Source organism: Corapipo altera, unplaced genomic scaffold, assembly GCF_003945725.1.
Source record: "Corapipo altera isolate COAL_440 unplaced genomic scaffold, ASM394572v1 112, whole genome shotgun sequence".
Lineage (NCBI taxonomy): Eukaryota > Metazoa > Chordata > Aves > Passeriformes > Pipridae > Corapipo > Corapipo altera.
In genome coordinates this window covers 8450692-8477720 of record NW_020884899.1, presented here as the reverse complement: position 1 = coordinate 8477720, position 27029 = coordinate 8450692, and the positions used below count along the sequence as shown (strand labels likewise).

General features: G+C 43.8%; 2 protein-coding genes across 4 annotated transcripts in view; one reads left to right on the top strand and one right to left on the bottom strand.

Annotated features, from left to right (window-relative positions):
* CC2D1B (coiled-coil and C2 domain containing 1B) overlaps positions 1 to 10815 on the top strand; it is a 28547-nt gene extending 17732 nt beyond the window's left edge. For all 3 annotated transcript variants that reach the window (XM_027648953.1, XM_027648954.1, XM_027648955.1), the window contains 11 exons: positions 296 to 468; positions 572 to 697; positions 1217 to 1275; positions 1536 to 1652; positions 2113 to 2186; positions 2826 to 2884; positions 4405 to 4456; positions 5793 to 5892; positions 8369 to 8459; positions 8788 to 8918; positions 9679 to 10815. In XM_027648953.1, the coding sequence (XP_027504754.1) occupies positions 296 to 468; positions 572 to 697; positions 1217 to 1275; positions 1536 to 1652; positions 2113 to 2186; positions 2826 to 2884; positions 4405 to 4456; positions 5793 to 5892; positions 8369 to 8459; positions 8788 to 8907 (971 nt within the window). In that variant the 3' untranslated portion in view covers positions 8908 to 8918; positions 9679 to 10815. The remainder of the gene's footprint in view (positions 1 to 295; positions 469 to 571; positions 698 to 1216; positions 1276 to 1535; positions 1653 to 2112; positions 2187 to 2825; positions 2885 to 4404; positions 4457 to 5792; positions 5893 to 8368; positions 8460 to 8787; positions 8919 to 9678) is intronic.
* ZFYVE9 (zinc finger FYVE-type containing 9) overlaps positions 10749 to 27029 on the bottom strand; it is a 56817-nt gene continuing 40536 nt past the window's right edge. Inside the window, exons 11-19 of the mRNA XM_027648952.1 lie at positions 24575 to 24799; positions 22677 to 22759; positions 21820 to 21924; positions 18992 to 19142; positions 17517 to 17597; positions 15970 to 16132; positions 15052 to 15157; positions 13950 to 14126; positions 10749 to 13205 (exon numbers count right to left, since the gene is read on the bottom strand). Of these exons, the coding sequence (XP_027504753.1) occupies positions 13044 to 13205; positions 13950 to 14126; positions 15052 to 15157; positions 15970 to 16132; positions 17517 to 17597; positions 18992 to 19142; positions 21820 to 21924; positions 22677 to 22759; positions 24575 to 24799 (1253 nt within the window). The 3' untranslated portion in view covers positions 10749 to 13043. The remainder of the gene's footprint in view (positions 13206 to 13949; positions 14127 to 15051; positions 15158 to 15969; positions 16133 to 17516; positions 17598 to 18991; positions 19143 to 21819; positions 21925 to 22676; positions 22760 to 24574; positions 24800 to 27029) is intronic.

Below are 27029 nucleotides of genomic sequence, written 5' to 3'. Positions count from 1 at the left end.
GGTGAAGGGTGCTGTGAGAGAAGGAAGTTTGTTTCTTTTTCTAATGCTTGAAATTGAAAGTGTCCAAGAAACAATAGAGTGCAATGAGGAAATGTTCTTATTGCAAAGGACATTGCAATAAGGGCATTTCCTCATTGCACTCTGTAAGGATATCTGTACTTTGATATTTGATATTGTACTTTGATATCTGTACTTTCACTATACTTTTCCTGGCTACAGACTGAACATGGGAAACCTCTTTCAGGGGCATTGCCAGTGTCAGATGAGTGAGGGTTTCTGTACAACTGTTTTTCAGTCAGGGAGCAGCTGGAATTCTTGGAGAACAGGAAAAAACAATACCTGAAGGCAGCCATCAAAGCAAAGAGGGAAAATAACCTGGAACAGGCAAAGACATATCTCAGAACAGCGAAGGGCCTCGACCTAAAGATTGAACAAGCCAAACGTGGCAAACCTGTGGACATTTCCAAGGTTAGTAGCACTGGTAATGTTCTGCTTTTTTTCATATTCTTGGACATGTAAGTGCTTACTTTGCCCTGTAAGAACTCTGCAATGTGGTGTTCTTGTGTTGCAGCTGCCATCACCCCCTACAGATGATGAGGGTGATTTTATCTTTGTGCACCATGAAGATGTCAGACTGTCTCAAAAAGCAGATGAAGTATATGCACAGCTTGTAAAATTGCTGAAAGACCAACATGAGGTGACCATTTTATCTTTTTTAATAAATGTTTTGGGGTTTCTTTTGTACATTTCTCTGGGGTTTACTAATATAATAATATCATCGTTGTCTCTGTGGGGTCTTTTGTTTTTCTTTTAAAATACTTATGGTTTTGCGTGTCCTAAAAAGGAGAATTTTCGGACTTGGATTCTCTTATTATTTGAAACCTGAGGGTGTGCTTGAAGGCTTGGGACTATCAAATGGTCAATGTTAAATATGAATGCTCAAGTTCGAAAATAGTTTTTTGAATGATTAAGACTAGTCCTTGGGTGAGCCTCATATCTACAAATCAAGTGATTAAAAAGTAATAGGGAGAACAGCTCAAAGAAGTGCTGTGCTCAGCTTTGGGATTGAAGGATGGGGTGGTGGATATTTTTGAATGACTTGGGAGAACTCATGGCTTTTCTTAAATTAGGTTGTCATGAACCTCAAAACCCTCTTCCAGTCATGAATCTGTGTGTAAGACTCATCTGTGTTTGTTTGGTTCTGTTTGTGTTTCAGAGGTGTTTGCAGTATTCCAAGCAATTCATGCACCTGGGAAACGTAGCAGAAACAACTCGGTAAGACCCAGTGCCTGCTTTTAGTCATGCCACAATGTCACTTCAGGCTTGAGTCCTGACCCCAAAGGATGCTGGGGATTGGGTTGGAAAGTTTCTCCTTGTGTGAAAGGGTCAGTAACTATGACTCCTGCACTTCCAGGATGCTCTCAGAGCTCTGGTCTGGGATTATTTTGGGGCCTGTGTCTGGCAGAATGCTGTTTCATGTCCCAGTGTGGGTGTAGCTTTTTTATTGTTTTTGGGGTTTTTTTCCTTTTTTATAGGTTTGAGAAATTGGCACAAGGCTGTAAAAAGGACATGGAAATCCTCCAGCTTGCACGAGCACAAGGAATGGATCCTCCAAGCCATCACTTTGAGGAAAGAACCTTTAAAATGATAAGGTATGGAAAACCAAAAGGATTTCTCAGGCAGGCTGGAATGACTTTTCTGATCTTTCACTCTTGTTTAGGGAATTGTGGGCTTCAGCAAACTCAGATGGCACCCAGGGTTAGGAAGGGATACTCTCATCAACTTAAATGCAAAGAAGTTTTCTCTAACTTCTCTTGTGGGTTGTTTTCAAAACACCTCCAGCTTCATCTCTTACATTCTGTTACTTCAGCCACTCCTCCGTCCTCTGTATTTCTCCCTCAATCCTGTTGCCTTTTGGGCTTTGTTCCTGGCATGCCTGAGAGATATTTTTAGCTCTTTTTGTGTTCTTTCCTTGCTCTGTTGTATTTTGTGAAGGTGATTTCTGTAGGAGTGCACTGTTGAAAAAGGTCTGCCAAATACCTATGGCATCCTAGTTGGTAGTGGATCAAGTGATGGCTATGGGGTGATTATGCTTTTTTTGTTTATTCACAGGATATTTTCTGAGCTCAACAGCACAGAAATGCACCTTCTTATTGTCAGGGGGATAAACCTACCAGCTCCTCCAGGTGTGTACTTGAAAGGGCAGGGGGGCTCTTATCCTCTGAGTAGGTGAGGAAAGTAGTGGGGAATGAGATTTCTCTACCTTGAAGACACTTTAGGAATCAAGACCTTTGCAGCCAACGCTTATTAAAACCAAATAACTGGATTTTGGGCTCAAGCCCCCCAGAAAAACTTTAAACGGTATTTTAAAAAGCAGACAGAGAATCTGGGTTCCATCTGGACAGAGGGGAGAACTTTAAATTGTTCTGGGTTCACTCATAACCGGGTCATAGTTTGTTTCCTGGTTATTTCCTGTTTTGTTATGAGTGCCTGCCTTAAGATTGCACCACCTCAATGTGTTCTGACCCTTCAATAGACAGGATCCTGCCAATGTTACTGCCTTTAGTCTGTGTTCCTGGGAGCTTGTAAGCCCCCTGTGCTAGACTGTCTGAGGACTACCAGCAGCATAAAGAAAAACAGATGTTTTCCTTTGGATGCCAGCTTTCTATGGATTTGGGTTTGATGGGTGGATTTTTCAGTTGCCAAGAGACAGGACATGAGTCCTGCTGAAAGTCAAATTATGTGCTCTTGAAAATCCTGCTCAGCATTCCAGATGCAATGGCAATCCCTGTATTGGCTGTTTGGGTTGGCTTTGTCTCCCTCAGGTGTGTCCCCCAGAGATCTGGATGCCTTTGTGAAGTTTGAATTCCAGTACCCAAGTGCGGTGAGTGTGTCCTGGCTCTGCTGTTCCTCACCCCTGCCACTGCAGGAGCCTTTGGGGGCTCCAGGGAAAGGGAAGACACTCCTAGGCATCCTGCCTGGAATTACCTTTAAAGCAGATTTGTTTTTCTGAGGAACAGAACTACTGAATCTGTTTCTGCAGGTGATGTTACAGGGGAGAGGGGCCACCTCAGGTGTGATCTGCTTCTGAGTTCCTTCCAAAGGCATTGCTTTGGGACATCTCTTCTAATTAGAGAAATTAATTGAAAGGGTTAGTTGTTGTCATCAAATAAAAGCATGTGGCTCCTGGTGATTTAATTATCAAATATAAATGTGAGTATCTGGAGGAAGGTCTTGGACCATACAAGTTTCTTGGCCTTACTAATTAATACTTGTGTGTGTGTGCATGTATGTATGTGTATGTATATAAAAATACCTATACACATATATATCACTTCTTTCCTTGGAATTCCCCAGTGTCTTCCCTTCACATTTGAAAGCAGTCTCTGGTCTGAAAAATACTCAAACCTTAGAGCTGGGAGGGCACCTGAGGAGGGGCTGACTAGTCTTACTGTCAGTAGAAGTGCTGGGACTTTGCTGCTTTCTGTGTAGTGCAAAACCAAACCTTGCTCTTACAGGACTAATGCTGAGCCCTGGGAGAGTGCAAAGCCTGGACTTTTACCTCCTAATAAATTTTGCAGTAGTTCCACTATAATACATTCAATTACCTGTGGGGAATTGGTGATGGTCAGAGCAGGTTTGTGTTTCAGTTTGAGTTACTCAGGGGCTTAACAAAGGAGTCACCTCATCAGGGTGGCTGGAAACAGAATTGGTCTGTGTGAATAATTTTCTGCGAAATAAGTAAGAATCAGCATAGTTGCTTTTAATCTGTTTTCCTTTACTTAAAGAAAAGCAGATCTCTGCCAAAAGTCAGTACATCACCTTTCTCCTTCATAGCTGAAATCAGTTTTGCAAAGTAGCTGCAATAATTAGGTCACATTGTCCTTGTTCATTCCCCAGAGATTTAGTTTGTACTCTGCTTTAGGTTAAAAGTTAATTCATTTTGGTGGCAGATTGATTGTCAGGCAAAATAATAGTAGGGCAATTCCCTGAATGATTTGTGATGAATTCCTTGTGTAGCTTATTATTCCAGCTCATGCAGGAGGAGCAGAATTACGGCGTCGTGGAACGTGCACAGTTTGTCATGGAGTGTAACAGCCACACTCAGGGACTTCATGGGGATTGCACTGAATTGACTGTGACCATTTAACTTATCTGGGGCTCTTATATTTAATGTAATGTTTTGGCTTATTCTTTATATAGTGCTATGCTTGTTACCACAATGAAATCCAAGTATTTTAGTCTTGAAGGTACCATGTCTCTTCTTATCATTCAGATAACCTCCTAAAACCTCATGTTTCTTGTATAGGCATAAAGTAGAGCTGATAATAAAAATGGTCACTACTCTGTATTTTAAAACAATAACTGAAGGATTTATGTAATGTGTGTCTCTTTTTTTAATAGGAACAACCTCAAAAGAGTAAAACACCTGTAATTAACAATAACAATTCTCCAGGTGAGTACTTTTTTTTTGGAACAGTGAGAAAAACATTGCACCTTAAGAACTCCTGGAGAGTACAGGCTGGTCTCATCCTGTGACTCAGCCCAGAGGGCCTCTCACCACCTGTGTTCTTCTTTCTTATAAAGGGTTTGTGGTAGGGTGAAGTCCAGCTGCACTGGCAATTCTTTCACCCTCATCCCAACATTGGTGGTGGTTGTTGTGTCCTGGATTAGTGAAATCATGGAGTTACCAGTTGTGCTCCAGCTGTTGCTGTCAACTCTGCTGGCAGATGGGCCAGATAAATAAATTTTATTTATTAAATAAGTTAAATGGATCAGATATTTTTCAGTCAGACTTGGTGTCCTGTGAGATTGCCAGTTCTGTGATTTTGGCTGATCGACTGGTATGTTTCTAAACCTGACAAAGCATCACTGCAGAAAGAGATGATTTTTTTTTTCATGAGACAGTGTGTTTTGAAACCAACAAAAACACTTCCTTTGTACCTTTTGAAAATCCCCCTTTGGCCTTGCCATAGAGTACAGGTGTTAGACTCATCATGCCTTTTAGAATTAATCCTCTTGCACTCTTGAGTTGATTTTATTGCTCTATTATTTTTTTCCAATTCTTGCAGTGAGCAGCCATTTAGTATCAGAACAACTTTGAATTCACCATCCAAATTACTAGTTACAATTTTATCTCAAAAGAGATACATATATAGATATATATCTTTTGAGTTTACATATATTTTCTGTTAAGATTAGAAGTCCTGAAGGTCTGACACTGAGAGCTGTGTTCCAGATCTTCCAGGAACTTGCTCTGCACTGGCTGAGCAGCCCCTTGGTAGTGTTTGGGGTTTCCAGGCTGGCAGGCACAGGTGGTTGTTCCTGGGTAGCAGAGCAGATAAGTCTTGGAGCATTAGTTGTACAATCTTGTGAACCTTTCTGATCAAAAGGTGGCACAATTCTTGCCACACTCATTAATGAATTTGGTGCTGAAATAGTATTAATTATGTAATCAAAACACCCCTTCCCAGTCATTTCAGCCTTACTGTTCTTTTTCTTTATTATTTGGTGCCTTTTTTTTTATCCACAGACACACTATTTACTTGCTGAAAAAGCTAAATTTCCCAGTTTTGGCTCTCCAGTAACTTGCTGTAACATGGGGGTGCCAGGTGAGCTGCAGCACAGGGACACACCTTGGGAATGACTGGAAGAGCCTCCCGAGGAGGAGTTCATGTTGTGTGAAATGTCTCTCACAGATGGGCCAAACTGAGATCAGAGTCTGAGAAGTGCATATAACAGAGCACTGCACATTCCCAGCTTTCTCTCATTTCTCTTTCCCTGAACTGCAGAATACAACCAGCTGTTCAAGTTGAACATCAACCGGAATCACCGCGGCTTCCGCCGAGCGATTCGGTCCAAAGGGATTAAATTCGAAGTATTTCATAAAGGGTAAGTCCTTGGTTTGCTTCCCCCTCACTGCTGCTCTAGGAATAGCTGGAAAGAGTGTTGGAGCTGAACTTTGTGCAACACAGTCTCTTAAGCTGGCAAAGAGTTGGCTGGTTCTCATGTCTGAGAACTTTCAAAACATGCCTGAGCTCTGTAGCTTCCCCTGTGGGGGTGAAAAAAAGGCACAAGTTCAGTGAAGCTGATTCATAACTGACAGAGGAGTTGAGGATTAGTGTGTTAAGAGGAATTGATGAGATGGAGAAGGCAACGATTTACTTCCAATTGTTTTGATTCTTACCCAGTTTGGTTTTAGTCATGAGGATTAGAAAATGTAAATGTTCCATGGGATAACTGACAGAACATTGACGTACAAGTGGCAGCAAAACATGAACAGCAGTAAAGCAGGTGACAGCTGATGGCAGAACTAGTGTTCTGCTTTTGTGGTTATATTGTTTCATTCATTGGATCTTGCAGTGTTTCCCCAGCACTGTTCTCAAGCTGTTAGACTGTCTTGAGACTGCCCTCATCTTAGGGAGCAGGACAATGAGGTGGATGTTAACAGTGGATAGTTCAGGGAAATCATCCTCTGTCCAGGCTCATAACTGAGTTACTCAAAATTAGAGTGGCCTGTATTCCCTAATCCCTGAGTTGCCATCCATGACTGGGCTGGGATGTTGGATAACCTGGTTTTGTCTCAGTGGCTTCTTGTGCTGTTCTTTGTTTCTGGGCCATGCAGAAATCATCTGTAGGTTCTCCAAGATGATTTTTAAGTTGTAGATGCTTTAATTTGTGAGCTGAAGTCCTATTCTTTTACTCCAGATCATCCCTTTGCATCTCTATTGAAGAGAGAAAAGCTGATTTTCTTACTCTTTTTTTCTGTCAGTCCTGACTGCTCCACTCTCTCTGTTCAGGATCTCCTTTGCTGTGAAGTGTTTACGTTTGTTTAAAATGCTTTTTAATCACCTTTCCCCAACCATCTCCTTGGGAGGATGAAGTGATCCAGGCTCTTTCCTAAGGACTTTCTGCTCCCTGCCTTTCTCTAAGACTACAAATGAAGAATACTTTCAGAAAGGCCTTTGTAGATGTTGTAGCTCTGAGGTCTCTGATAGCTCTTTGACCATCTCCCAAGAATTATTTGTGCTCAGTGAGCAAAGGAGACTTGTTTCAGGTCATATATATTAAACTTCAGTTTAACAACACTTTCAAGTAAAAACCCAGCAATGTATTTTTCCAAAAGAAAAGTCTCTCCTTGAGCCTCTCCTAAAAGCTTCTGAAGATAAAAGGAGATTTCCCCAGAGCTGTTTCTGAAGCCATAGCCTAGAGCAAGTTCTCATTCTTCACTTTAAACCCCCTGGAACTGATCAGGGATGAACCAGTCTTCATTGTTTCTTGAATTCTAAAAAGAAAAAGTGCTTTAAAAAATTCAGCAAGAATTGCTGATCCTCTAAGTTTTGAGCAGAGTGCCCCACACACTGCAATACTGTTATGTAATCCCTCGTTTTTTAAGGTGCTTGTGAAGTAAAGGAAGTATTCAGCATGTGAGCTAATGAAGTCTGAGCTTCCCTAAATATTTTGTGAGTCAATTCTCATCGATGGAGAGTCTCAGTCTTCTGTTGCCACCAGTTGATGTGATCATGAGGCTCCATATAAAAATTTATGGAGATTCTATTGCAAATATCAATTCTTCCTTGATAATATCTTAATATCTCTTGATGATAAAGGAAGAAGGGTGGGTGTTTTGGGGTTTTAGGAGGTTTTTTGTACACGTTGGTTTGCTTGCCTGGTTTTTTCTTGAACAGGGTGGATAAAAAAGGAACATTCTGAATTCTGGGCAGATTTCCTATCTAAAACACAGCAGGCATGGTCAGTTGTCTTTCCTGCCTCCAGACTCTGTAGTGATAGTTTTTGACTGTTAAACTACCAGTATGAAGGTGGATCAAACTAATAGCTGAAATGTTCCTACTTGTTGAAAATGTTTTGATTTATCAAGATGAAACAGAATGATTCATGTGACTTTTCCCTAAAAGTAGTGTGCCAAAAGCAGCAGCTGCTTGTGAAATGTTTGTTTTGCTGAGAGATTCCCTTCCTTGGGAAGTCCTTCAGCCTGTCCCATTAAACAGCCCTGTCCTGTAGCATAGCATTGCCTTGTCCTGGCTGCTGGGCTTGTTTTCCCTGTCTCCCTGTGCAGGGACAGAAGCTGCTGCCACTCCAAGTGCTGGTTTAGTTGGTTGTTTTTCTTCACTGCTGTCCTCATCTTTAACTTGGTTGAACAAGAATAATTAACAAATGAGTGCTTCCTTATCTCATGCCTTGTAGTCTGGTGTGTTAAGGGTTTGCCTTTTGCCCCCAGGTTTGTAGCATGTCCTGCCCAGTCCTCCTGGATGTGGTGATGGAGCAAATAGTGATGATTTAGGCTTGTTTTCTCTTTAATGTCCTGACAATCCTTACCCTTCGCTTAAGGAAGATTTCTTTGGAACAGGTCCTTTTTCAGGAGTGACAAGCAGGTGGGGACAGCACACTTGAAACTGGACAAGCTGGAATCAGAATGTGAAGTTAGAGAGATCATTGAGGTATGTTTTGGGGGTGAGATGTGTTCTTCTACTTAACAATGAACACAAAGGGGAAATGAATATTTGGATAACTGTGTGTGTATAGTGGGCAGTTTTGTATCAGATGAGTTTGGTACCTTACCTGGGATGTGGGGAGACCTGCTCTGCTGAATTATAATCTGAGGAATCTCGTGGCTGTGACCCCTCCCAGCACTGCAGCTGATCCCTGCAGGTGATCTCTGTCACCTTTGGATCATGAGCAGATAAATTCAAGGACGCCTGAGGCTCTACACTCTGACGTTGTAATTCATATGTGCACTAACTGCTCTTCTTTTTGTGGTTCTTCCAGATTTTTGATGGCAGGAAGCCCACTGGTGGGAAACTGGAGGTAAAAGTGAGACTCAGGGAGCCCCTCAGTGGTCAAGATCTTCAAACAGTTACAGAAAACTGGCTGGTCCTGGAGCATTAGTTCTGTGTGAGGTACGAATGCTGCTCCAAAGGGGGTCTGGGCAGGACCTGACAGGGCTACAGATAAACTCTGCTTGAATAATGTCTCATGTTGACATTGACCTAATTACACAACTCTGGCTTCAATACAATTCCTCTTTGTATTTGTGATGGGGAGTTGACATAATTTCATAAATGAGGTTACAGAACCTCTGATTAGTTTGTATCTCAAAGATGCTTCACAATCACTTGAAATACAGGGACAGCTTCTGGTGTCACCTTTACTTAGAATAATACTTAGAAAATAAGATTGATAAGTGATCCATCTTCCTTTGCTTGATCTCCCAAAGCCTCTGTGTTCCCTCTTCCTTGTGGTGATAAATGGCAGTTAAGTGAATATTCATCAGCTTCAGGGTGACATCACCTGTTTGGCACAGCTTTGCTTCCAAATGCTGTTGAATTGGACAGGTTGAGAGGTCTTGTTTCAGTGCATGAGTCTGAATTTGGGCACCAAAGGGACTCTTTTAGTGGTTTCCTCTCAGCCAAGGAGGTCAGGAAGGTCCTGTGAGCCTCAGTCAGGCTGAGGGACATGTTACCTGAAGTAACAACTTGGCCTTGTGCCGAAGCACTTTCCATCACTGGAGCTTAATAATTTTGCTCCATTGATTTTTCTAGTTGACCATCCAGAACCTTCATGTCAGCATTTTACATGTAATGTCACCTTGAGTTGTGACCATCTGTTATATACTGCAGCAACTAATTTTGATGGGTTTTGTGTGGTTTTTTTCCCCAGATCCATTGGAATGTCAGAAGCCGTGGGCTGAAGGAACGTAGAAGATGCTGCTAAGCTGCAAGCACCAAAGATGTTAAAGAATGCACTACTGAACCTAATGTCTATTTTGGTAACAGCCATAGTGCTTATTAATACCCTCAAGGCAAACGGGAGGCTCTGGGAAGTGCTGCTGCAGGGCTTGGGACCAGTCTACACAAAACAGACAGTTGCCTTAATGTGGGACTACTAATGTAGCACCAGGATGAATGTTACATTAACTATGCAGAGTGCTGTGGGAGAAGTTTAGCCCCTTAAGAATTCCCTGAGGCAGTGCAAGAGCTTTTTGGTCAAGTCACAGGTAAGACCTTCACCAGAATTCCTTTTTCCAAGTGTCCGAGCAGCTGCTGTGGTTCAGTGAACAGTCTGTTACTGCTTTTTCTGTTCTCTCCTGTCCAGGCCTGTTTGGGTTGGGGTCTTTTTTTGTTTCCTAAAACAGGAGAGATGTCAGGCAGCAATTTAGCAGTGTGAGTCCTTCCTCTGGGCACACCCTTGGCACCTGAGGTTCCAAAGGCTGCAGGGCTCCTTGGCAGCAGGTGTTTACAGACCCACATTTTTGTTCTGGCTACCAGATGTCTGCCGTGCTTGCTGCACTGCTTGTTCAGCACAGAAGGGTACTGTGCCTTCATCCTTTCTTTTGTTGAGGTTTTAATTTAAAAAAAGAAGAAAAAGAAAGTACACTAAACTCTGCTGCTTCCCAAATGTTCCTTGTCTTTTTACAAGAATAGGCTTTTGAAATTCTTCCAGGTGATGGGGAAAATAGTCATTCTTTGTCATGTAGAAAACTGGATCATGACTTATTTTCAGGAATGCTTTTGATCAGCACACAAAAAGTGGTACTAAATCTGTTTGTGTTTTTACATCTCTCTGAGTGAACAGAAACCAGGGATCTCCCAGGGCAGGATGTGCCTGTGCCAGGAGCCAAGTGCTCCTGCCCAGAGGGTTTGGAAGGGCAGGGTGGGAGACAGGACCGAGTCCAGACAGGTCAGGCAGTGCTGCCTCTGTCCTTCTGAGCAGATGAAGACAATACAGTGTTTAGTTTTTAATTTCAATAAATTTAATATACAAAACTACATGTTGAAAATAAAAATATAATATGCAGTTTTTTGCAGTGTTAACTAACTGAATTTTAAAAGTACAATTTTTTTCTAAACAAGTACTCATTTCTTAACAACATGGTAATTAAGGTCATTTCAAAGGCTATGGTTGAAGCAAACATGTCAGTCACCAGTTGATAGTGTTTTGCACAAACATAATCCGAACCTAAAAGACTTCTGGGGCAAAGGAAGAGAAGATAAACATTTTTCACCTCTTTTACTGCATTATTGAGCATAACAATGCAACTAAAGTGACTGGAAAGCCGCTGCTGTGGCAAAGCTGGAGTGCAGGCTCTAGGAGGAAGTATTTCTGAGTTTCTGGAATGCTCTTCCAGGTGCTGAATGGTGCCTACACCGTGTAGTTCTGTGTGACCCAAAGTGCAGGACCAGCGTGCAGAGGGGGATCCAAGTGCCCTCAGCCCAGCTGGGCTGCACAGACACTTCAGCAGGAGCAGTGGGGGGGGTCACAGTTTAGGCTTTGCCCAGCAGGAACCATTAAATGAGCTGCATTAAACCACCTTCTCCCAAATGCCAGAGGTAAGGCTTCACTTGGATGAACACCCTTTCAAGTGTGGGAGTGGGCTTTTGTTTGTGGAGTTGGCCCCAGTTCCCTTGCCTGCCTTCTCCAAGGGCTGGGTGGTACCAGCTCTAATTTGGAACATTGGATTTGTCAGACTTTGCTTTTTTTTTTAAAAAAGCAGTAGCCATTTATTCCCAAATGCACTCTGTGCAGGCACTGGGCTGTGTGCACATCACTATGTGCAGTTACCTTTTCTCTTGCCCAGCCAGTGGTGTTTATTTGTTTAAAAACTAGAGCCTCAGTCTCCCAGGGGCCTTGCACTCCCCTTTCCCTCGAAAAGGACACTGGTGTTACTCACTCACAGCACAACCAAACCAGGCCCTGTTGCCTCCCCCAGAAGAGACAACAAGGAGGGACCAGGCAATGTCTGACACGCCATAAATGTTCACCATAAATTAGCACCTCTCTTCCCAAATAAATTATCTCTGTAGACTGGAGGAGAAACCTTCACCCCTCTTCCTGGGAGGGACTCACAAGCGCTACTTTGCATGACTATAGCTAAACAAACCAAACCCCTTCTCCTGCTCCCAGCTCTTCCCACTGGTTAGCAGCTTTCCATGGAGACAGTAAGAACATGGAACCACATTTCCTCTGGCTGATGCTCAATTTCAGCTTCTTAATGCCCTGGCAGACATGAGCAGCTGCTTTCCTTCCCAAAGCCCTCCCAGGTGAGACTAAGAGCACTGGGCCAAGTGCAGGTGTTCAGAGCTGCCCACAAAGCCTTTTTCAGCAGAACATGCAGGAACAGCCACTCTACACTGTTACACAGGTAAGCTCTGACAGGGGCTGCAGGATGAGGTGCAAGCTGGATACGTGACACTACCGGGAACAGCAGGGAGGGGACACAGCTGCCCTGGGTGGTGCTTGGCTTTAGAAAGCAGGACCTACTGGGGGGGAGGAACGAGATATAACTGCACTTTAGGGCTAATGTTACCTCTGCTTCATACAGATTTGTAAACAAGGTACAGAAGAGCAGAGTTGTTGTAGGACATTACAGAAACCTGCCGAGGTGAGGGACTTTATGGTAACTAGAGGAACAAAGTAAAACAGCCTATTCCCCACACACAACTGCAGGTCACAGAACCTTGGGAGACATGCCTGTCCTGCTCCTCTGGACACAGACAAAGGGAGTTATGGCTGGGGAATCCTTCCATAGTTCTCAAGGGCTTCTCCAAACATATTTCAACCAATAATCTGGTCAAAATAATGTAAACGTTACTGTTCAGTGTCTACAATACCCACGAAGGTTGTGATGAGGTCAGAATGGAGGGCTTGGCTGTTGGTTTTTACATGGCCATCTACAAACACTACAAGGTTGGAGTTTCACTTTTTATTTATGCCCCAGTGATCTTTGCACCCTTTTGAGCATTGAGAGTACAGGACTGTAAGTCTTTAAACATGAACATTTTTCTAAACAGTAACAGAAGTGGATTAGCTGCAAGGATAGCATAGCCATGTTGTAGTATAGAAGCTGCCCTGATCCTCTGGTTGTTGACAATGCATAGAAGATTTAGAATTATGGAACAACTGTCCCTCCCCCCTCCCCCCCTTCCCCAATAGTGTTAACAAAAGCTTAATTTTCCAGTTTTAAAGTGCAAATGATTCAGATACAACTGCTGCTGGAACAGGTCTGAACAGAAAATGAAGTCCTCTTATGAGATGTTTTCCAGAATATAAAAGATGAGCTCCATTATGACTGGCCCCTCACTCAACTGACAGGCCCCTCCATGAATCACTGGCACTAAGGCACTGTCCAGGTCATTCATGTATTGAGAGGGCAGTGGCTGTCCATTGCTCCCAGCTTGGTAACCAACCTAAAAAATACAAAGTAAGAGCGGGTTTTAAGAGGGGCATGAGGCTGTGAGTCAGCGGGCAGGGAGGGAGGAGCAGCTGTGGTCTCTGCCTGAGGAGTTGGTGCTTGAACTTAGTGCAGGCACTAAAGCAGCTTTTCCACTTGTTTTTGCACTTCTGTTTCCTATGGCTGCCTGGGCAAAAGAAGCCTCTTTTTTCTGCTGCTTTGCCAGAGCAGCTCACTGAGAGCAGCAGGACCCGCACTCAGCATTATCAGCTTAAGTTGTGCAGTGTTTAGGAGCTGGGTGACACTAAGCCCAGCTGCTCCCAGCCCAGCCCAGCTGTCCTTTGGGACTCAGCTCTGCTCAGAGTTGTGGCTGTGGAGCCCTCCAGGGGACCTTCTGTCCATTCCTCAGCCTCAAATGCAGAGTGGGATCTTTTAGGAGCAGCCACCTTGTGAGCAATGGTTTGTGCTCACACAGGAGCACGTTTAATACACTCCTGTCTTGAATTGCTGATGAAAAGGCCACTTTAGAGCCTTCTCTGAGCACAGAGCAGGTGCTGCTCGTGCCATATGGGGGTCAAGCCTGTGCTAATTCAGGCTGGGCACTGGCTTTCCAGCTCTGACAGATGTCCCAAAACACCAAACAACAGCCAGCACCACCTGATTAGCATCTGCTATGGGTACTTCAACATTCTTTTTAACGTGCTATATTCCCTCTTTGGGGAACAACCCCCCAGTTAAACCAAAACTATTCAAGACTTACTTGATCCGAGTCCAGTGTGACGCGCAGACCCAGCTTAGTCATTCCATCTTCTTTCAGCAGTTTCAGATGAGGACACAGAGCCAGACAGAAAGCCTTTGCCACGTTTTCAGTCAGTCTGCTGTGATCAGCTGGGTCACTCAGACCATTGTGTTGCTCATCGTTTTCAAGAAAAAACACCTGAAGGGAAGAGTTAACACAAGACATAACATTTGGCTTTTCTAGAAAACTGGTTTACTGACATACCATTTAAACTTTTACAAATGAAGACTTAAAGAAGAGCTGTTCAGAGAAGGCCAGCAAAAGCCCCTGAAGACAAGGCACCTTAGGGGGGGAAAAATAAAAAAACTTCAGAAGAAAGATTTAAATAGTCCTGTCCTCTGAGATCTGGTCAAAAGCCTCACTATGGAAATTCAGTATGTATTACACCAAGTTTTAATGAAAAACTGCTTTTAAACAGATGGTAATTTCAGAAACATTACATTTTTAGCACAAGCCTGAAGATCTGAGCTACTGTTGCCACTGAACTTCTCTTTTGAGCCTCTCTGACCTGGGAAAAAAAAGGACACATAGGTGGCAAGTTGCAGAGTGACACACTTGAAGAAATCTTCTGACATCAGCATTTGTGTGCTGGCAGAGTCACAGGTAACATCAGCTGTGCAAGCATTTTGAAGTGATTGATGCCACAGCACTTTCATTTTAACATGAACCATTTCAGAGAAGGTGGCTCGAAAGAACATTTTTAAAAAACAATTTATATTAAGATTTGTCTCCGTGTAAAAAGGCAGCTTTTAACTCAAATGCAGATGAAAGCAGCTGTTCCCTTGTGTAATGCAGCCACCAAGTGCTGTTCTTGTCCTCCCGTTCCACACCCCTGTCAGCAGAGGGGGCCAGAGCAGCACAGGCTGGGGTAACAGCAGTGGGAGGATGATGTATATGGCATATTATCTGCCCTTGCAGGCAGGAAAGGCAACACGGGATTGTTCTGGAGCATTTGCTGCTCTCATTTTGGTGAGTTGGGTGATCAGGTCCAAGGCAGAGGAGGCTGTGGTTGCAGCCCCAGTGCTGCTGTTGGCTCACGTGCAGTTGGGTGTGACAGACTCACCTCTGTCCACCGAATGACCTTCCCGTTGGCCTTGTACTCTGAGCCGTGGAATATCTTCACGCTGGTTATGGATTCCATGGATTTGCCATCAATAGGGCTCACAACGCTGCAAAAGGGAGGGAGAAGGGTCAGTTCCCACGCAGCAGAAGACACGAGCTGGGCAGAGCCCACTGCAGGAGAGAACTACCTTGGAATCAGGGCAGCCCCTGAATGGGGTCACGTGCACAAACCAGCTGCTCATTTCCAACAAAGCTGCTCTCCAGAGCTGGGGGAGGTACCTCCCTGAGGTGCTACCACTGCAAAGAGGAGTTTCATACAGACTGGATTTCTGTTCATTTGTAAACTCCGCAGGCCAGCAATACCTGAAACACGACTTACACAGCCCAGGATTTTGTTACAAAACCCAAGACTGATCTGGAGAGCCTGAAACTACAGAAATACCCTTTCTAGGTGCTGAGTCCTTAAATATCAAATACATCCCAACAGCACTTTACTGACATAAATACTTAAGCTGCCAAATCCACCTTTCTTTTGGCTTAAGTATCAAGCGTCCAAAGATAGTGTTGATGTTCAGCAATTTTATTTCCAGCTCTACTTAATGCAAACTAAGCACCAAGAGAGCAAAGTGACCACACTGTGCAGGGTTCAGCACTGAGTGCTGGACACAGATTAGTGGTTTCCAATAACTGGATATTGGCAATGGCAAAAAATCCATAGCATTGGCAATTTTCTAAATTGATGCCCCAAAGCTCTGGTATCTCAATTCCATTTTCATGACAATTAATTGCATCTTATCACTCAAAAGAGAGGCACAGACTTTTAATTCCTATTGATTGGAAGACTCATGTGCCTTGTAAGATCAATTAAAAATTTTAACAGAATAGGTCACCAGTGTCAAGTGACTGCTCTTCTACTTACCCCTTACTAAAGTTTTTGTCATCTTCTACCCACTGAATATGAACGTGTTCCTGAGGGTCTTCAGCATCCACTTTGCCACAAGTGATGGTGAAGTCTTTCATCTCTCTCAAGGCCTGCCTCAAAGAGTCCATGTTCTCAGCAGTTATCTGGACCATCACTCCATCTGAGAACCAAGAAATCCTCATAAGCCAAGATAAGCCACACCAAACTGAGCCTACATAGAAAAAACCCCAAACATCCTTCCTCTGCTTGCAACACAAAGGTTTAATGTTCATTTTTAGGCATCATGGGCAGCAATGCTCTGTAAAACCATTTCTGAACTCTCATCTTCCGAAAACACAGCTCTGCTGAGTGCTGACTAGGCAAACAACAGTCAGGGCAAGGGCAGCTCCCAGGTGAAATCAGCTAAAGCAATGGCCACAGGAGTTTGCCTCAAAATTTGACACCTGCTCTAGGCCACCCTCAGAAGCCCCACGTGACCCTCCTCCATTCTGCTGTCACCACCGTTGGCACTGGAAGCAGTGACAGTGTTTGAGAAATCAGGGCTTGCCTGCCAGTGGCAACAGATACAGAACTTTGGAGTCATGGAATTATTATGTTTGAAAAAGACCTCCAAGATCATCGAGTTTAACTGTTAACCCAGCACCGCCATGTTCACCACTAAACCACATCTCCAGACCAGATAAGAGCAGAAATTACTTAGAAGTGAAATATTTTTCCCATGTATAGACTGAATCCACCTGTACCTCTGTCTCACACTAATCCCCAGTTCAGACCCAGGAAATGGCACAATGACCTGCACACAGTGTCTGGCAGAGGGGTGGCTGCCTGTCAGCCCTGGTGACCCCAGCCATGGCTGCACACTCGCAGCTCCCCCACGGGGCTGTGCCCACTGCCTGACGTGTGGGCACCTCCTATCCCTCACCACAAGCCGTAAGGAGAACTCCTTACCCACTCCTGTCTGCACTGTCCCAGCTACAGGGAGGTGACTGCACAGCTGTGCAGCTCAGTAACAGGCACTAACAGCTCCCAGGCCAGCATATGCCATCAGCAGCTACTCCTCTATTCCTGTGATCTGACAACAAACCACATCAGAAAGGTACCAGCTCAACAATCTCAACTTGTCGTGTTCTCATCTGCCCACACACAAGCACATAAACAATGCACGTTCATAACCCTGCACACTGCAGAGCAGTGGGTAGCACAGGAAGTTCAGCAGGGTTTCCTCTTCTGGTTGGTGGGTTACACATTCCATATATCTTAGGCTCACGATTTCCTCATCCAACCCAAACCAGTGAACCAGTCACAGGCTCCCAAGCCAGGTATTTCATATCTTACCCTCATTTGCTTGTGACCCTGTTTTACAGCATCTGCCCACATTCCTCCTCATTAGAGGAAACAAGATGGTTTTTGCTAAAAAGTAGGATAAAGCTGAAGCAGCAAGATGATCCCAAGATCCAAGGAATAGGAGCAGAGCCTTGCTAGCTGCAGAGCTGAGCTGTGCTAAGAGGAAAGCAATGTGTTTTAAGAAGCAGTTCAATTCTTACCTTCCACTATGCTGGATTTGGCAAGGTAGCCTGAAGAGGATTTTAAAGCTCCACTGAACACAAAGAAGCTGGCACCAGTCACTGTAACAACAACAGGAGAGGGTTAGTGAGGCTTTTGTAAAGCAATGCCTTACACAAGAATCAGGTATCACAGCTCTATCAGCCAGGGAGGTGATTAACCTAAATCAGGACAAATGCTGCTTGGAATTATGGTGACTGTACTGCACATCATAGGCTTGGATATGCAAAGGCAAATCACCCAGTTTGTTTCTAAACTGGACAACAGTTTTTGTCAAGCTTAACAAATGCTCCTCTTTCATCACTCTCACTCTCCCTGCCTAAACACCTCTAAATTTCAGAATTACTAATTTTGGGTAACCAAGTACATAATTAACTTCTAAGTGTTCCCACACAGCTGGCAAAGATTGTGTGAGCTGTTTATGGATTGCAATGTAACACCAACCCACTGACAAGGCCACAGCTCAGAGCCATCTGACAAAGTAAAATTATCTTAAATGACTACTAAGCATCATGAAATTCCTTCTGGGAATCCCTCTTCTTGTCCCACACGTGAAGTTAACAGAAGTCAGACAAGACTGTCAGTCCTGAGTGACATCCCATGCCAGTGAACTCACTGGAATGACTGGGGATACTTGCAAAACACCAGCATCAGCCTCTGTCTTGTTCTCATTTGGAGACTGTATAAATTTCTTTGCCAGAAATGTTCCCCATACCCACATTTAAATTCTCAGCACACTGCTGCTGCAGCCTTTCAGCCTACTGTAACAAAAATATAGCCTGGAAATCAGATGGTCTAATTAAGGTGAACATGAGAAGTTTCCTGAAGCTGCATTATTAAAATGCTGCTGCTGCTGTTGTTGGTTATTCCTATTCACCTTTCTCTCATACTAAATCTGATCTTCCTTTCACATAGTGTAGATCAAGCATAGGCAACCACAACCTCACCTGCACCTCCAATAATGCCAAAGCCAGCTCATTATTAATGGAGAGGTGTTGCCTAAGCCAGTTCCAGCACTGTGACCTCTGGAACACTACAAGTCCTGAGCTGTCCTGTGCCAGCAGCATTGCCACAGGGACAAGGGAGCAACTGCTCTGTGCTTTATTTTCTGTTTGCTTCATCTCTGAAGTTGCTGAAGCACATCTCGGGCAAAGTCAGAACAGCACCACTGACCCACAGAAGTGTGATGTGGGCTGCACACAGCCTGCAAAGCAGTGTGCCCCTGACACATGAGCTCATGGGTTCTGCAAGGGGAATAAGACACCAAGGGGTGAAGGGCAGATGGGGCAATATGTTACTACTCCTCACATTGCAGGTCCAACTCACAGAGCTGCCCAGCAGTAACACCAGCGCTCAGAATGATTTCCTCTAACAGAACCAAACCCAGCTGTGACCGATTCCCAAAGCCCCACAGCGCTGGGACAGCAGCACCCAGGCAGAGCTGAGCCCCTCTCACCCTTCCTGGGCTGGTTGTGGATGCTGATGGCCTGTGTCTGGTAGTTCCCATCGTCGTTCTGCACACACACAAGGTGCGAGTCGGCCTTCTCGTTGAAGCAGGCACCCCCCGCCAGCACGTGCTCGTTGGATTTGTTCATGGCTTTCATCATCTGCAAACACAAAGGGTTACCATTCCCACCCAGTTCAGCAGGCACTTCCAGAAACAGGTGGTTCTTGGAGCTGTTCAATTGGACAGGGTAAGCTTCCCAACAGTGCTCATGTCCCACGTCAGGTTTCAGCACTCGGAACCACAAACTGCTTTGGAGAAGAGGGTTCAGGTCTTTTGCTGCCTGGATTCTTTAAAGTGCCACTTTTTGTGCCGTTACGATAAATGGTGTAAGGGATAGCTGAGCTATGTAAGTTGCAAAAGCTGTTCTCTCTAACCTGTTTTTAAAAATACACAGAAAAAAACATTAGAAAAACCCTGGGAGGAAATATCTGGCTTGTTTACACAGCTCCAGTTGCTTAGGACATAAAATCATAAATGCCACGTGGGCACTCAGACTGGGGCCATTTCATCCTGTTCTGCCAGGACCAGACACCAAAGCTTCAGTGTCTCTCCGAATGAACTGGTGAAATTGGAATTAATGTTTCCAGGTAAAATACTTTTCTAAAAGATCCAACTCATAGATATCCAGAAAGAAATTTAATTCTCTGCAAAGGAAGCCTCCAGAAAGCATCCAATAATATTTGTGATGCCTCTGCCCTTCAGTTTTGCTGCATATCATCTGACATACACCAAGTTACATGCCTTGGCAAAACACTCTTGTACATTATATCGTTCCTTTCCTTTTCTCCACTCTACCTCTTCAGGCAGGCACAGACTATGTGATTTTTGATCCAAAAGAAAACAGAGGGAGTCATCTAGCTCTGGAATTTGTTTCAAACTCGCAAATTACATGTTTGCTTAAAAGAAAACAAGTCAAACTGAATTACACAAATTCCCCCACAGTGAAAACCCTGGCAAGACGGAAAATGCAGAATTATTTGACATCTCTGAGCAGCACTCAAACTCCCACCCTCTCCTTCCTGGAGCTGATAAGCATTCAGGCTACACACAACACATCTGTCTCCCTCAGTCCAACACAAAACTTTAATTATAGTGTCAGGAACATTAGCTAATGCTCACTACTCACAAATGTGCACAGGTGTAATGTTTGGGGAGGAAACTTAATTACGATTTTGCATCAGACAACAGTGTATTTCATTATCCAGTCTATCATGTCATGCTCCAGAAAGATTTTAGCTCCAGGACAGCCATCTTTGTGGAGCTCAGCAGTTGCCTTCAGCACAAGCAACAACTGGACATGGCAACTGTGTTTCATTAGAAGGCAACCAATTAAGAAATGACAGTCACCTTTGCTGAGGGACTAAACACGCAACAAAGGGTCACTGTAAGTTGTAGAAAATTTAAATAATTTGAAGACAAAAATGTGTGTTTAGAGAAAACTACATATTAATGTGCAATTTGTTAATTACATGCTGAATTCTCCACATTTAATCCATGCATGGGATTTTAAATGAGTTTTTAACTTTTGAGATAGTTTGAGTGACAGTCTTTTCTAATTAAATACTGCTTTACATGGGGAAAAAAAGTAAATGTCTTGTGGTTTAATTCATCTAAGTTTAAACTAAACTCAGATGAAAAATTTCTACTAATTCAACCTTTCAACTGGATCGCAAGCAATAATATTAAATAACACTTTCTCAATTTAAAAAGTTGAATCCTTGCTTGACACTGGAAAGAAAACCCAAGCACGAGGCAGAGGTTTTGCTATTAGGTCCCCTGACCCAGAAAGTCCCTCCCAGCCCTGTTCAGTCAGTGTGTGACACAAGTGCAGCTGACAACTTGCAAGGCCAGACAGGGCTGGCACTGAACTGCAGGCTGTGCCAATCCAGACTGAATTCACACAAACCTCCCTGACCTCCTCCATTCTCTCACAACTGCATTAAAAATTAAAACACCTTTTAACAGACCCTTTATCTTCTATCTGTATCAATTTAATCTTCTTCAAACTTCACCTAAGAACACTTTGTCTTTTTTTCCCAATGAATTTCTTTATTCTCACATATTTTACTCAAATGTTTCTGGCAGGTGAATTCCCTCTTGAGATAAAGCTGCAATTCTGTTCTGATCTTACAAGAACTCTTGTAAATACCATTTGCCTGGGAGGTTTGCTCTCTCCCCAGCTCTGATTGGTTTCAAAGTACCAAGTTACCCCCTTCTCCTCAGACAGAACACAAAATCAATCACCTTCTCCACTGTTCTCTTTCATTACTGTTCAAATACCTCCTCCCCCAGCTTTCTCAGCAGCACTAACTCCTACAGATTCTGATTGATTTTCTCACACCAGAAATCAAGTATAAAATTTAGATGTTGAGGGAAATTTTACATTAAATAATCAGCAATCCAACAAATACTACAAAATGCTTTGAGTGGGAAGACACAGCATAGATGAGAAAAGCTAATGCATTTTTTCTTCCTAGTTTACCTCCAGTGTAAAGTTTGTCAATCTATTTGCTCAAATCAAACATATTACACTTTATATGTAAACGGTTCAAAAACCTGAAGGAAAAGTGTAAGAGTTTAATTAATACTGAATGGAACTGTGTTCTTCCTGTGCAGCCACCATCATTCACTTCCAAAAGCTCTGTGCATCCTGCACTTATTATTTGCTTTTGAGGCAGTTTTCCCCAGTGGTGGTGAATAAAATAAAAATTCCTTTAGATCCCAGGTACTCCAACCACAAAGAAACTGTAGAGAAATGTATGAATTATAAGCATTACCTCATTATATCTGTTGCTAGGAATTTTGATGCTGGTTTTTCTGACTTCCATATCAACCACTAAACCTTGGACCACAGGCAGTGTGTACTGGTAATTTCTGAAGTCCTGGTAATTAAAACAAGTTTTTAAGTTAGGCACAATGATCATCATTAACATTGGAGGTTTCATAACTACCCTGGTGACTTATTAGTTAACCCATTCAAATAATTGTAATCAGTGACTGAAAGGCAGGGAGGGACAGGGACACCACAGCCTGTAACCCGTGTAATTGCAGTACACAAATGAAAACCATAATCGTGACTGTAAGTCAATGTAAGTCATTTCACTCATTTTCTTACATCCAAATTAATTTTCTCCAGCCTTGAATATCATCACTGTACATAACACAACCTGCTCTCTGCATTCTGTTACATTACTGGATGGAGATAAAAGTTTTTCCAGCAGTGAGATTTAAGTCATGCATCAAGGAGAATTTTCTATATTGAAAATATTTGCAAAGTAGGAAGAGATAATAACTTCCCTTCAGTTGAAGCACTGTGTAATCAGAGAGCTGTGACTGCACACTGTGATGACCCAGCACTTCTGAGGAAGTAATCTGAGCAAATAATGCTCTTATTTCAACATCCAAACATCCTCCGGTGGCCAGGTTTAGGATGTTGATTTGGATACCTGGTTACAATTCACTGTGCTGATGAAAGCACACAGCCACTATCAGCACAGCAAGTAAATTCATCCAAATCCCCACTATCTCTCCTGGCATCTTCTAAACCTGATGCCAAGTGCAGCAGGAGTTCAGTTCTCCCCATGCTGATGGAACTCCCACGGACGGAACACGCGAATTCCAAGGCAGCACTTACTGCAAGGAGGTTCATGATCGTGTGTCCAGTCTCTCCAAACAAAGGCTTACGGAATCTGACACTAAAAAGTGGGCAGGGATAAACTGGAATAAAACAAAACACAACAGGTCAGATTGTAATTTACATACCAAGATCCTGCAAACCAGACTCAAATACCACCTCCTCAGTTGAACTGGGGGAGCAGCAGCTAAAGAAGAGGTTGGAGAGTCCGGTGTTTAAAAAGCAAAGGGTAGAAGGGTTTAAGGCTATAATGTATCTTCCACGTGTGTCATGGCCCCAGAAACAAGAACAGTTATGTGGAAAGCTGACAAGTGCCAACCCTGCAGGACTGAATCTGGTGATCTGGACCCTGATGGCAAAGATGGCCTTTCTAAATGCTTTTCTGAGACTACTCCTTGGAAATGGCTTCTTCCTTTTTTTGTACAACCCTCCTGCTGCTCTCCACTACAGCATCATAAACCTTGCACTTCTGTAGCTGACAGGTGTGACATTCAAGTGATAATCCAGATTATTTCCTTTGTTGTTTTCATTATTTCATAAGAAGGTTGCAACCTCTCCAGGGCTATGTCAAAAACAATTAAAAGGCCATTTATGGTATGTCAGCAATGTGAAATACCTGCATTCCTTGGCTGGCTTGGCCATACCTGTAAAACATCTGTGATGCAATTCCAAGGGCAGTGTATGGATCTGGCTGCCTGACGTTATGTTGCAGCAGGAGCCATCACAATGCTTGGATCATGACTCATGCAGTGATACACAGTGCCAAGGCTTCCTAAACACATGTTTGAAGGAAGGTTCCTAAACTATCCTCAGGCAAACTGTCAGTCTGATTTCCCCAAATGCCACACATCTCCACAGCTCCCAGTGTGCTCAGAAGGGGCTGTGAAGTGCTCAGCAGGTTTGAATTAACATCGTGAGGATTTCCTGATGGAAATCAGCTCCAGCTTCTGCAGTGTCTGAAAGCACCACAGCCCCCACACAGCGACCAACTCGTGCTCAGTGCCCTGAGGCACCGACAAGGGCTGAATTTCCCATGTCTGTGAACAGCAGCTCAGCTACATCCCAGATGCCCCGAATTCCCTGAGCCCGAGCTGTACGGCTGATCTGCGGATGCTCAGCAGATGTTTTCTGCAAATCCAGCAGCCCAGAGGGACTCCTGTGCTGATCTGATCTGCTGCAGAGCCAGCAGGGCTGCACAAATGGCTGAAATCTGACAGTTCCACCAGAAAACGGGATGGAAGGAAACCCAGGAAACCTGGGACACAAACGCAGCACCTTCCAGGAAGAGACTGAGGAAGTGACCTGCAGTCACAACTGCCCCAGCACATGGGAATGTGCCTAAATCCAAACCACAGCTATGGAAACGATGCAAAGTCCGGCTTCACGATGTGTTAGAGCAGGTACTTCTGTTTGTCACTAGGAAAACATTTCTTTCTCTGCTAAAAGCAGATGTCACATCCAAAATATGAGCGTTCTGTTTGTTTTTCTAAACATTGATGGGAATAAATGTACTACTTAAAAAAACCTCATGGATACACAAAAAGCCCTACACATCTTTAACATGAATGTTTCCTTGGACAAATTTAACCTACAGTCTTCATCCTCAGAAAGCAAATTTTAGGATTTTCTTTTTGCTCTCCGGCAATGTAGGTATCTTGTGAAAAATTCACACTGTTCCCGAAACTTCAAAAGTTAAAATTACAAATCCCTATAAAGCACATTCTGAAACTTATTTTGTTGAAATATTCTGGGGAAAATTAACAACAGATCATCTTCACGGTAATTCAGATTTATGACATGTGCCAATTAAAACTGCAGATAGGCAAGACATCCAATTTTTGGCCCACCACGGTGGACAAATTTGCAGAAGTTACTGGAGCTCAGTGCCTGGTACTTACGCCTGTACTCGGCTCCGAGTCTCAGCATCAGCCGGATGGGGAACACTTTAGCCCAGGGAGTCTCCCATTTCTGGATGAGGATGCCAAACAGGTACGGTGGGGTTGGGAGCACCAGGTCCTGCAGGGACTGATACGTTGCTGCAACGTACAAGAAGCCTCCGTGTTCTTTGCTTCCAAGGAAGCTCTGGCTGAAAAAAGAGTGTCCCAGGTTGCCAACAATGTTACCTATGGAAACAAAAAGGTCATTGCTTTGCTAGTTTGAGAGCTGTATCAAGAAAGTCAGGAGTTTTTCAGAAGGGAAACCAAAAAACCAATATTAAACTCACTTTGCTTCCTGAAGTACTTCTGTGTACTAATCACACCTGAAACAACAACACAGACATCCAGCCTCTCCTGGGGAGCAGGGAGGGATTTGCCTCAATCATTCTTGTGATCTGCCTGTTTCATAGAATCATAGAATGGCCTGGGTTGGAAGGGACCTTAAAGCTCATCTCATTCCAAGCCCCTGCCATTGGCAGGGGCACCTTCCACCAGACCAGGTTGCTCCAACCCCATCCAACCTGGCCTTGAACACTCCCAGGGATGTGGCATCCACAGCTTCTTTGGGCAACCTGCGCCAGGGAGAGCACAGGGTATCACAGGATAGCTCAGGCCAGTATTGCTGCCAAGGAAATGGTTCCTGCAACTTCCTCCTGGCACTACAAAAACACCCACAGAAAGCCTGTTTTCAGTATCTCCCAGATACTCAAGGGGTTTCCACTGCAGAAGCTGCTGCTGACTGAACTAAACTTTTCCATTCAGCTGCAATTTAAGGAGGGCTGTGCACCTGGTCAAACAATTAATGCCCATTGGTTGTCCTTCCATTTAGGCAAACCACTGGGGTGCCTGCTCAGACACGTACTGGAGATCTGGGTCATTTCCAGAATTACACAAAAGAGTGTTTATTTCATTAGTACACTTAATGTAAAATGCAACTGAGAGACACAGGGGAGAAACACCACTAATTTTTATTCACATTTTTACTCTTTGATGCTCTTAATTTCCAAAAATGTTTACACTGGAATGGCTGACTGAGTCTGAATGTTGATTAGGCTATTATAGCATCCGACACAGCATTTACCGTTGAAGCAAAGAACCATGGTGTGATTCCTTTTATCAAATGACAACAACAGCGTGCAAATAATGTACAGAACAGCTGATCACAATTCTCCATAGGAAGATGTGAATATTAATAGCGCTGATTTGCTCTCAAAGAAAAACACGAGTCGTTTCAGAGAGCATGGTGTGCTTGATCACACCACTCCTGAGGAATTGCACGGGACTGAGGTACTCATGCAGACCTCCTGGGCTCCTGCAGCAATCCCAGGCTTTCCCACCTGCAGACTGCTAAGCAGATTTTCTGCTCTTTCCCCACCACCTCATAATGGAGTATATCTGAACTCAAGGCAGTGATGTGCATGTCTCCAATGTGCACAATCACTGGAAAGTAACTGGAGCCTTTCTCCCTTTCTCACATGAGACACACACAAACAAACATGAGGTTTTAAGAAGGTAAAAATGTGAGTCACAGAAGTGCAGCTTTGACATCCTCAGTAATACAATCTGTTAGAATAACACAGCTATTCCAGCCCTCCCTCTGGAGATGTGGCCATGCTACTTTGCATCCCTCCAGATGCCCCTGGCACAATCACCAGTGAGTATTACTTCCTTCACCTGACCTTGGGCTGTCCAGCTTTAAACAGAGCTACTGCCAGGCCTCTAAGCAAAAGGCTCCTTTCATACTCACTCTAACAAATATTCTCAGGGATTTTCTCATTATTCAAATTAGAAGGCACCTTAGTGGACTTTTTTTTTCTAAACCCACAAAGTGCTGCACAAACTAAGTTCTCAAGTTCTCTGCTAGAAAGTGATGAGCTTTGGCAGCCCAGACATCCCATAGCAGGGTACAGGTCATTCAGAGCTTGTCACTGTCCTGGAAGCCAACCTCTATTTTACAGACCCGCACAACCCAGAGCTGACAGTATCACCCCAGATCAAACTCCAGAACTCCCAGAGCGGCTACAACTGAGACACTGAGTGGCTCAGCTGAGCATACTTGATGAAAAGTAGCTACTGGTCCGCCTAACATGATTAACAGAGCCACATCCAGTGTTGTCAGCTGCTGAGAGTCACTGATCCTGCCCATGCCAAATGCACATCTGTCAGGGGTGCTGTGACACTGTTGCCTGCTCAGTCAATACACCAATGCACCACCTTGGGCATCCTGCTAGTGCAAATCTGTGTATCCACTGGTGCTCACAGGAGATTTGCACTTATCTAAAATAGCTGCTGACACTCATTTGCTTTTGCAGTTCCCGCCTACCCTCACTAATCGCCTCTTCTTCATTTCTACTTCCTTTTCCCCTTCCCATCTGTTCCTACCTAAATAGAAGCTACAGGCCTGATAGTAACATTC